General features: G+C 38.1%; 1 protein-coding gene across 2 annotated transcripts in view; it reads right to left on the minus strand.

Moving 5' to 3' along the window:
• Window positions 1-782: 782 nt before the first annotated feature.
• The window catches only part of MLLT3 (MLLT3 super elongation complex subunit), a 303624-nt gene continuing 292287 nt past the window's right edge, over window positions 783-12119 (minus strand). For both annotated transcript variants that reach the window (XM_004446755.4, XM_004446756.4), the window contains exons 9-11: window positions 9462-9533; window positions 8238-8309; window positions 783-1048 (exon numbers count right to left, since the gene is read on the minus strand). In XM_004446755.4, the coding sequence (XP_004446812.1) occupies window positions 917-1048; window positions 8238-8309; window positions 9462-9533 (276 nt within the window). In that variant the 3' untranslated portion in view covers window positions 783-916. The remainder of the gene's footprint in view (window positions 1049-8237; window positions 8310-9461; window positions 9534-12119) is intronic.

Below are 12119 nucleotides of genomic sequence, written 5' to 3' on the forward strand. Positions count from 1 at the left end.
TGTCTTTACTTCCATAATTATCTAATATTATAACAGTAAAACAGACACAGGAATGTTGATGATAGCTCAACAATGCTGGATTCAGGATGTTTACAGGTACACTTTTGTTTAAAAGTCCTACAGATTTATTGACTAAGGCTAGACAGCAATTCATATGATCCTATTTGGTGCATTTTCTATCATGGTCCAAGATCATTACATGGATACAGTCAAAGACTGGGCCCCAACTTTCAGGAAAAAAGACCACAAATAAAAGAAAATCAAGGTAGCTATTTGGTCCCCCCACCCCACTCCCAGTTGATCATTTGTGTCCTGGAACTATTATAGAAAAACAAAAGTTGGAAAATACAGACTGCAACAGGTTAAAGAACTTGAAAAAAGTTGGTGGAAAGTGGCACGGTATACGAGTAAGGTCACTGGGCTTGGGATGGCAAGGGCGCTGCATTGAAAGAGCATCCACGGGACCAAGGACTTCTAATGTCTGGTGGTGTCATTCCCTCAACGACTTTAGAATATCTGTATGCGATAATAAATAGATCAGTTATGTAATAAGGCAGTGTGTTGAATATGCATTCGTTCTGTGGAACGAACCACCACAGAGAAATACATGATACCATACACATTCTTTAAGTTTTCTTGTGTTGTGTTTGATTTGTTTTCAAGGCTATCCAGGCTAACTCTTCCCAGGGGTTTCCTTTGAGAGAAGAGTGGTCCGCTGAGGTTGGTTTGCTTAACCTCTCCTTTATCAAGAGATGATGACTGGCTTTAAAGAAAAATAAAGCTGAAAGTTGCTTGATTTTTATTTTTTCCCTTTTGGTTGCATCATTCTGAGTGTTTTCATATAAACAACAACAAAAAATCACAACCAAAAAAAAAAAAAAGCCAATAGTTTTTGATGCATCCAGTTGTTGTAACCTCAGGATGTTCCAGATGTTTCCAGGTAACTCTGTAGTTTACGGACTGTGGTTTTGTCCAGCGAGCAAAGGTCAAAATCAAATGTCGTGTTTGTGATATGAAAATGTCCAGTTTCTTCTATAAGGTTCACGATCTAGAGAAGTAAAGAAGAGAAAGTTTGGGGAATAAGCAACAGACATCAAAAGGGAAATAGGGAGAGATGGAGGGGCTCAACTATGGAACCATGAGGTTAAATATTCTTATTTACACCAAAAAGATCCTATAGTAGTAAAGAAACCTCACTATCTCTTGGCCAATTTGGCAAATCAAAACAATATTAAGTGATCAAAACACTCAAAGAGATAGATAACCTTTTCTTACCATCCATATTCTTTAAACTGATTCCTGTTTTCAAGTCAGCAAAAGAATATTTATTGTAGGTATGAGGAATGGGGATGGGAAGTTAGGAGGAGAGACCGCTTTAAAAATTAGTTACTGATCCAGTGGACAGTGCCCATACTTAACAGATGTAGGAAACGCCAACCTAGAAATAAAACTTTTTAAAAAATTATATACATGCATATACATAGGCACACATATATAAGGTTTTTTCCTAATTACATAACTATAAAAATTTCAGAAAATACAGAATGCACAAAGAAAAAAATGGAAACCATCTACAATCCCACCCTTGAAAATTATGGGTGGTGAGTAGAAGGGGGTCTTCTGGGGTACTGAAATTGTTTTATTCTTGATCTGGGTGCTGATTACATAAAATGCATTCATTTTGTGAGAATTCATCTAGCTGTATACTTTGCTATACAAAAAAATGAATGAATACATTTATTATTATAATCATTTTCAGTTGATTCTCTTGGATGCTAAGGGGTGATAAATATGCTCTAGAAAAAGGAAGGATGTCTTTGTCCCCCTGTTTAGGAGGGATAGCGATATGTTATGTATTTTTCATTTCATATTGCATTGGCTCCAACGTTCAGAAAAATGTTAAGCAAAGTGATGACAGAAGCATTGTTCTCTTGCCCTGGCTTTCATAAGGATACTTCTGAGGTTTCAACATTAAGAATGATGCTGATTATTGGTTTGGGAGATTCTTTTATCATGTTAAGTGTCTTATTTTACTAATAATTCTATTAGAAATGGATACTGTGCCTGCAATGTGGGTTTTAAGTATGTATGCTGTAGGGAAATGAAGAATGGGGACTGCTTTTGTCAATCTTTGTAGGGAGGGAAGAAAAACGAGCATCAGGGGACAGAAAAAAATATTTGTACAGAGAAAACACTTGGCAAACTCTTCTACATATTTTTAGTTGCCTTTGTTATTCCCTATACTTGCTGCTGATTCTCTTTAGTTCACAAATCTTAAGAGAGAGAATAATTTAAATTATTTAGCCTATTATTTATTCAATGAAGTTTCAGGTTCCCTAAATTCAGGCTAAAAAACAGCAGCACGGGAACTTTTAACCTTTTTATTGACAATTACTTTTTTTAAAAAATCAACAAACAATAAATTTGTGAACTATTCCCTATGGGTCAATGGCTCTTAACAGAAAATGTGCTCCCCATTCCTGATATATCATTACATCCACAGAAGCATTAAGCCTCAATCCAATTAATTACACAACTCCAGATTGAGCTGTTATTGCCTTATTCAAATTCTGTGACTATATTTTACAGATATTGCCATGGGTTTAATAATAAAACAAGTTACTCCCATTATGGAACCATGACTGACACTGTAAACTGCCTACCAAATATCCATTTACCTCTTTGTCTTTCCTAACAGCAGTTAGTAAAGCTTTTCTGAAAGTGGCAACACTTGCCCTCCCTAGACCCATTTGCAGAACCTGGCAGCCACATCTCCTTACATTTAATTTCTCGGAAGTCACTGGGAAGAATGCAACATAAGAATGATGGCAGAGCAGGAAGAAAAGGAGCCTGTGTCCTCAGTGGCATCTTTAAGCTACTATATTGACTATGGATTACTTACCTCCAAGTGTATTGTTATATGGGGGAGTCAGGGTGAAGAGAGTCCTACTTGCTTAAACCACTGGACCCAGGGTTCTATTATATGCACCAAGATATCATTAGTAGGGATGTGCCCAATTATGGTTAAAGTATTACAGGCGTGTAATAATTTACCAAACGAGATCTTATTATTAACACTAAAATGAGCACTCATAGTTGTAGAGCTTTGGGTAAGTTGCCCACACACATCCACATACTTTCAGAGACCAAAGTTATGTCCACATGCACAAACATTTCAAGGCAATTATACACTTACTGTATAAAAATAAACTATCTTTTTGCTAGATTGTATAATAATACTATGAACCGAGTGAAATGTGTTAATTTCAGGATAGAAACAAAATAGCCTCTTCAGAGGTATTGACATTTCAAATTTATACAATGAAGGCAGATGACAAGTAGACCAAAGTCTGGGTTCTTCCCCCAAACAGCTAGCCAGTAGGTAAGCGACAAAGCATTCAGAATAAAGAGTCCTGAATCTGGCACATAAAGTTCTGACTCTGCTCACTATCTGAGTGACATAAGACTGAAGAGTAAAATCTCTGAGCCTCAGTTTCCTCGTTTGTAAAATGTAGTTAATACCATCTGCTCTACTTAACCTTACAGGGTTGTGCAGATGAGCAAGTAAGTAATGCCTTTTTATAAACTGAATATTGCTATATAGATAGGTCAACATGATTATGATTACCAAATATACTTATCCTTAATTATCTGGGAGGTAAATATATAGCACCTGAATTATCAGGCCTGGTGCATTTTCCTCTTTCCTCTACTGCCTGTTAGCCATTTCATCAGCCTTAAAACAAGTGAAGCACGAAAATGTCAGAAGTAAAACTCAGAAGAGGCAACCTGAATTATTTAAAATAATAATTATAATAAAAGTATACATAGGTAAAAAGAGGAGGCAGAGAGGGAGGTAGATGTAGGAAAGTAGTTGACATGACAGGCTAATACCAGTGTACGATAAAAGAAATGGAGTACTACATTTTTTCCTCAAAATGACAGGTAGCTCTGAAACCACCCATTTAATAGCTTTCTGTGACTTAACATACATGCTCCTTAATTGCTTAACAATAAATAGAAAACTGGGCAATAAAAATTCCTTCTAGAAAAAAGCCACTTAATTTTAAAGCAAATAAACACATTTTCCCACTAGGAAATTTGGACCAGTCATTTCACATACATTGTAATATCTTGTGATTCACTCATTATCCATCTACTTCCTCCACAACCAGTGCCTACCCTCCACCTGCAGCCACATACACGCTGATATAACAGGGATATGATAAATCTAACTAAAATAAACCTCATGTTTTTATGGGACCCTCTAAGACTACACCAAGGTAGATGCAGAGTCAGCCTCAAAGCAGTAGTAATGCCAGCTGTTGGGGAGTTCAAGACTTTGCCAAAGAACCTTAATGATTTCAATTACTAGAGCATGTGCTTATGTCCTCAATCAAGTGAAAAAAGACTTCATAAAGAAAAATAAGTGTGGGCTCCTTTTCAGGAACTCTGATAGTCAAAACATCAGAAGCACAACATTAAAATACTTTATTCCAAAAACAGAGGCCACAAAGCTTATAAACACCCACCTAGTTCCGGAAGGACTGCACTGTGCCATTCTATGCAATTACTCTGCCCTCTTGATTCAGTATGGCTCTATCTTGGTGTCACTGTCCTACATCATACTACAATAATGAATGCCCCTCCAGAATAATAATAATAAAAGTTAGAGTGACCGCATATAAGAAAAATAAGCAAAGGCACACAGTAGAGGTAGAAGAAAAGGAAGAGCATGTAAACTGCTTAACTCATTCTTCAGATGATGGTTGTTGTGTAAACATTCATGATGGATTATTTCCTGTCATGGCAGGCTTTTAGGGGGTACCATGCAGGTCACTGTCGGTGTTTTTTTGTTTTTTTTTTAAACAGGGTAAGATCCAGTTGTTAAATCGGTGATTCCCTCCCACAACCCTGTTTCTAATTATAAAAAGGTGGATGCATTATTTTTGGTCTCATTGTATTAAAAAGTGACTGTTCCTTCCACTCAAAGCAGCCACTTTCACTGAACGTGAATAAGCTTCGAGCTACTTGCTTCTGCCCAGATTGGAGTCATTTTCCTTTAGGCTATGGACTGGGAAGCACTGTCTAGCCACATGAAAAATGTGTCCGACACTGGATTAGGAGACAGGACAAAAGGTTCCAACATATGAGGAGGTGCTAAACATGACAAGCAATTTCCCAGGATGGAGAAAATCCTTTGCAGCAGATCACTTCTCAGTATGTTGTTCAAAGGAAGACTCTAATGCATCACTCAGGGAAAGAGTTAAAAAGCCTTATTCCTCATCTCTCTGAAGATAATTCTAAAAGATTAATACCTTTAATCTTTTTTTTAAAATTTTTTTAAGATTTATTTTTTATTTTTCTCCCCTCCCCACACCCCACCCCAGTTGTCTGCTCTGTGTCCATTTGCTGTGTGTTTTTCTGTGACTGCATCTATCCTTATCAGCGGCACCAGGAATCTGTGTTTCTTGTGTTTCTTTTTGTTGCATCATCTTGTTGTATCAGCTCTCCATGTGTACAGTGCCATTCTTGGGCAGGCTGCACTTTCTTTTGCGCTGGACAGCTCTCCTTACGGGGTGCACTCCTTGCACGTGGGGCTCCCCTACGCGGGCGACACCCCTGCATGGCAGGGCACTCCTTGTGCGTGCATCAGCACTGCGCATGGGCCAGCTCCACACGGGTCAAGGAGGCCGGGGGTTTGAACCACGGACCTCCCATGTGGTAGGCAGACACCCTACGCATTGGGCCAAGTCCGCTTCCCAATAGCTGGTATCTCAATTGCTAAAGTGTTTTCTAAGGAAGCCCTGGTTTTCCTCACAGCTTTTTTTTCTGACTAGGATGCAAATCCAGGCTCAGAGTTGAATTGCTGAGGTTAGTTAGAATGCTCAACCTCTCTTTCCAAATAAATGTGGAATACATGGCTTAAAGAAGAACCAAACCATCAGTCAATCCAGTCATATCTCTTGGTTTGAATGAGTCCACTGTACTGTATGTTTATCCTATAGAAAAGTGGCTTAGGAACATAGGGCTCTTTTTTTTTTTTTTTTTTTTTCCAGGTGATTTTTTTTTTTAATTTTTTAATTTTTTATTGACTTTGTAATAATATTACATTAAAAATATATATGTGAGGTCCCATTCAACCCCACCCCCCCACCCCCCCTCTCCCCCCCCCCCCAACAACACTCGAGGAACATAGGGCTCTTGATACAATGCTTTCTGTTCATTTAATAGATGCTGGGTGCCAGTACTGTACATCCCAGAGTAAAACAAAGCTACTAACTACTTTTGTGAGCCATATAAAATTACTAGATAAGATTTTTTGAGATGATGCATTAACTGGAAGAGCCTAAAAAGCTAAGATGTGATCTTGGGCCCACTAGAAATTTTGATTCAGGTGTTCATGTACATGGCAGTGAATATGTACTTTGTGGAATGCATTCTGCAAGATGAGGAGTTCTCAAGGTGGAGAAGAACGTCAGTCTTCAATAGTGCTACATTTTACAATAGGAATTAATTAAGCAGTAAACCGTGACAGGACATGCATCATGCTATCATAATCACAAGCCTCAGCTGCATTACAAGGCAAAAGGCCAAAGACTGAGAGCTTTCAACCAGCCCGGGGAATGCAATTAGGGTGAAATGCTATGTGCCCAGGAGTGCCTTTATGCCAGGTTAAAAATTCATAGATATTGCTCTCTCCCTCTAGAATACTAAAATAATCCACTTGGAAGGAGTTCTCGAGTAAGTGACCTTCCCTCACAATTCTTTCAAAGGTCTAAATAAAGGACAGTATTAACTTGGGAATGCCAGTGACGTGCAGAGGTAAAACTCTACCCCACGGCCTAGCATCCTCCACCCATTGACTGGGTGTTCTCTGTGAAGGTGTCTCAACCCTGCCCAAACATCTGTGTGGCACTCTGCTATGGTATAAAACCCTTCTACTCTTTGGGCCCAGCTTGAACATTAATAGCTTTATTGGACAATTGTACCATAGTGTTTCAGAGTTGGTGTTTGGGGAACAATGGAAAGCCTGGCTAACAGATTTTCCATCAACATTCAATCAATTAGCCCCAAATAATTGTTAAGCAGCAGGCAGAGTCTTGAAGTCTCAGTTCTACAGAATCAAGTTGAACAAATATACTATCAAATTATTAGGTTTTATCTTAGAGCAAACTACTCAAATCCTCCCCATACTCACTTTAAAGGAAATGCTAGAAATGCAATTTATCCCCAGTTAAGAATCACAGGTCTTTTATTCAAATCTGAAAACTCTAAGAAGGGTTAAAAAAAAAAACCTTTATCAGATCAATCAGGAACTTGGCAAGTTTTGAGTGTGTGTATTTATAGGTATAAGTGAAAATGTACACAGAATATAACCATTCTGTGTACATAACACAGAAATGTAACCATCAGCCAGTAAACATAAAAAACACACAGCTGGAGCAGATTAAGTACTAACTTCAAGTCCTTTGAAAGTAAAAAAACAAAAATTAAACAGAACATAAAAAGCCATATATGTGTGTGTGTGTATAAACAATGAAACAAACTATTGGTCCAACCTGGAATTTAGAACTCATAGCCTTCTCTTCAGGAGTTAAAGAAAAACTATTTTATCAACAGCCACTGTTAATGCAGTAGAGGCATGTACTGTTAACTGTATGAAAACTAAAAACCTCCCTTCTTATCTTCTCAAAACATCACATGGTACTAATAGAAGTTTCTCTACAAGTGTTCCACAGTTGAGTTGATAATAATAGAATATATGTTGTACAAGATAAGGGAAATGAGGAAAATATTTATTTTCCTTAGAACAGTACTGGCAAAACTTGCTAAATCGAATGACAAATGTTTATAGCACTTGACTGAAATTCTTATCACTGTTTTCCCATGAAATCAGAAGCCTGGTCCCAAAGGTCTTTGCATTCTTACTATCCCCTCCCTTAGACCACGTAATTACATCAGTCAGTTGGGAGATCATGACATTCCAGCTTCACCTCCACAAGTGGCCATTTTTCATCTGCCTGTAGCACTGGGGTTGGGAGAACAATTAACACACAGCTAAACGCAGACTTCCCAAAGGCCTCAGAAATGAGTACCTTCCCCAAATACTTCCACAGGTAGCATGAGCCTAGTTCTGATGATGATGGTATAGCTTCAAAGTGCTTATCACAGGACCCCAAGACAAACTAGCCCTGAGGCTTCTGGAAAGAGCTGTGCTAAAAATCATTTCTCACCTGTTGCAGTATGTGCCTTTCCCTCAGCGTCATTAACCTTCTGTGAAGTTCTACCAGTTCATCTAGGTATGCCTGAAAGAGAAGAGTATTCCCAAAAATAACAAGCACTTTAAGAAGTAGTTGAAAAATAAATGACTAAATAAGTAAGTAAACACAAGCAGCAGTTGGATGTTCCCCATTTTACTACCCTACTCCAGGGTGTATGAACTCAGTGCTCAAAGGCCTTTGCAAACAAAGTCTCTCTTGTCCCAATTATTACCTTTATCAGGTCAGCTTTAAAAATAAATGGGCAACATTATTTGCTCTCAATAAAATTCAAGTGACTAGATGGATCCTCTCTCAAAATATCTCTACAGAGAGTAGAATGCCATGTTAAGTCATGAATTTAAACATGCTATTGCAGGCCACTCTCAGTATTTTTCCTTTAATGCCAGAAGTTTTCTAACAAAGAGAAAAAAGTCTAAGTTTGAATATGGAAGAATCAATGCATATTACCATCTATGTCAGGGCAAATTCTTTAAAAAAAGAAAAAAAGGCTTCCTGCTCACACCTATAAACTAACATTTGTCAGGAAACAATGCCAAGTAGTGACAGAAGACTGTCTTATGAAAAAGAGATACCACTATTAGAATTATCTGCTTTGTCAAGAGCTCCTCTGCAAGGGCAGAGGCACATCTCTCTTTCCTGCTGAGCCTTTACTAGCATAACTGCATGGGTGTCCCTTGCACCTTTTGCAATAAAGGTAAGGAAGTTTGTGAAGAAGCATTAGAGGGATCTAATGCAAAAGATGTTACAGCCCAGGCAATACCAAGTGATTTAATCCAAAACAGGCTTTGCAGTCCTATTTCAGATATATGGTGCACACTTGGAGAAAGCACACTGCACTAGGATCAGATGTCCTAGTCACTGAAGTGTGAGATTCCTTAACCCCCTACCTCCACCACTATTCTCTTTCCTCCCAATTCACTGTGCCTGAAGTACCTTGGCAATGTAGGCATCATGGTAAACAGCAGCTAGCATAAAGCCAAGCTAAATACTGAAGATGCAAGTAAGACTTGAAAAATAAACTGCAAAGCCTGGGATGACGTGCCCATCATCTGGGACTCCTGGGCACTTCTGAAGAAGAGAATGAAAGGAGAACCAGCAAGGATGATCAAAGGAAACACAAAGAAAAGGGAGACGTGTTTGCGCTTCAGCACTCATAGCAATGGCCTGGAAGCCTACCTTGTCACATTCACCATTCTTTATTTGCTTATCTGATTTGCTTTGCTTTATTGGACTTTTCACTTCGAGAATCTAGAGATCAAAAAGAACACTGTGTTAAATTTTATTTCAAGCACTTCTTAACTAACCAGCCCCCCAAAGAAAGACACTGATTGAAATGCTGTATAATAACATTACTTTCCAAAAAACATTTCTCCTCTATGTATTTTCTTTCTTCTCTTTTAATCTTACCTTTTCTTGGAAAATAAGTTATTTATATTTGCAATGCTGACTCAGGTCAATAGAACATAAAAACAAAACAAAACCAGAAAAGTTGATGAGGAAAGAAGCTTCCAAGGCTGCTTCTCTTTTGTGACAACACACTCTCACACTTATATACAACAGCTGAGCTTTACTCAGATTATAGTCCCCTCTGGCAAAATTTTTTTTCTCATTCATTCTGCTGTTTCAGCATGACTACCAGTGCTCGGTATGCTAAGGATGATAAAACAAACACTCAAAGGCCCTTTTTAGCACCTGACATTCAGATTCTAAAAGTTATTCATATCCATTACACTCAAGCAATTTGAGGATGAAAATGGCCATCAGTTATACTGATTGCTCCCAACTTGGGATCCACCATCTGAAGAAATAAAGAGCCAGAACTATGCGTATTTCAAGAAATTATATGCTCACCCAGGGTAAAACACCAAGTATCTTGGCTTTTATCTGGACTGATTATGACTTAGGTTATGAATAGCAGTTATGCATGCTGTTTGGAAACTTGGATGAGGAACCATGTTTCTAATTTTTAAAAATAGAAATATTTAATAAATGTGGTTGATTTATTAGTCAGAATCTTAAAAATTGAGGATTATGAGGAAAACATTTTAAACAATTCTTGCTTGAAATGGCTGAGAACCACTTTATTAATGATGAGAATTTACAAATGAGTATAAACATAAAAAGCAAAGTAATATATGCCTTTTTCATTATAACCTCATACCAAGTGAGATGTTATAATCTGAGACTAATATTAAAGAGGAAAATGCAAAAAAAAAAAAAACTCATTTATTTTAAGAAGCCTTATATTACTATTGCTCTTCTTTTTACCCATTCCTGTCCTAACTTAGTATTTTGTAGCACAAAGACACTTTTAAGAATGAATCCCATTTTAATCTATAGTGGAAAAAGTGCTGATTGGACTCAGAAACTTAAGCCCTATAATTTTACATTTTGGGACCTCAAAAAATGAAATGAAGTGAGAGAGATGGACAGGATAACATTCAGAATGCCACTCAGCTGTAAAATTTTATATTACTCAAAAACATTTTACTTGCTGAGGATAGGACCATAACATTTTGGAAAAGACTAAATATTTTTAAAAAGGTATTTTTTTCTTTGAATTTAGAGTAATGTACAGGAAGGACTGTGCTTCTAACAGAACCTTTTCTGTAAATTGCCTTATTTCTTCATTTTTAACATTAAGATATCCAAATGAACTATTTGGCCAGGGTAACTCAAAATACAATCCTTTTGGCAATACAAGGAAATTACTTAATAGCTGAGGCAAGGCAATCGTTTTTAACATGCTCCACTGTAAAGGAAACCAAATACTCCACTACATTCAATTTCCTCCTCTCTATTGTTGGAAATGAGACCTCAAGGGAAAACTCAATGCTCAGAGACCTAGGAGTAACTAGGTCAGTAGATGGCACTCCTCTCCAACTCAGATGCTGGCTGGGCAACAGAAAATCCACAGAGATTTCAGGCAAGAGTAAAGAAGCGTCTACCTACTTGCCATGTGCATTAGAGAACTGAACTTTGTTCCCATCATATCCTGCACACACACCCCCGTCCCATCCCCCAGCTCACAGCACCCTGGATGTCCAAGTGACTAAAGGACTCTAGAGACTTTACAACCTTCTTTTCAGAGCAGAAAATAGAACATTTGGGGGACATGAGTCACCCCACACATTCCGAAAGTACTACAGCACAGGCGGCCAAAATACATTGAAATCATAGTTTCTTTCTTCTGAAGCAGCAGTGGCAGGAACAAAAGCTCCGGGTGTCAGGGATCCGCCTCAAGTTACTGAGTGGCTGCCCAGAGAGGGCTCAGTTAATCTTCCTTCTTTGATCTCTCCCTGCTCCAAAATAAACAGCTTTGTCAAAATCTCATTCTGAGTGAGCTGAGCCCTGCTGAAGACAATTGTTTCATTTATGATCATTTCTTATCTTTGGGGAAAGGACTCCAGAATAAAAAGTACAGCACCTTGTCTTCCACAGGCTTACTGCAAACCAGTTTAACTGGATAGACTCTTTAATTCCATTCAGCATGCCTTGCAGGCTGATCGGTGATTTATGGTACTCTGAATATTAACTCAGGTCCGGTAGATCACTTCCTTCCTTCAAGTTCTTTTCCCTTCCTTCCCTCCACACTTTTGGCTAAAAAGGACCTGTTATTTTCATTTTGTTTGGAATTCACAGAAGAGAGGATTAGAGTGAAAGAACCATCTCTGGTTAAAATGGTACAACAATCCTCAATTATTCCCTATTGACCTGTATTGAGGGAAAGAGAGCCACCCAGACCACCTAGATGGGCTGTTTATAAATTCTGTAACTTCTGAAAACAGAACTGTGATTAGCAGCAACTTTGCATTTAGTCTAAAGATATGGTTT

Source organism: Dasypus novemcinctus, chromosome 8 (assembly GCF_030445035.2).
Source record: "Dasypus novemcinctus isolate mDasNov1 chromosome 8, mDasNov1.1.hap2, whole genome shotgun sequence".
NCBI classification, from domain to species: Eukaryota; Metazoa; Chordata; class Mammalia; order Cingulata; family Dasypodidae; genus Dasypus; species Dasypus novemcinctus.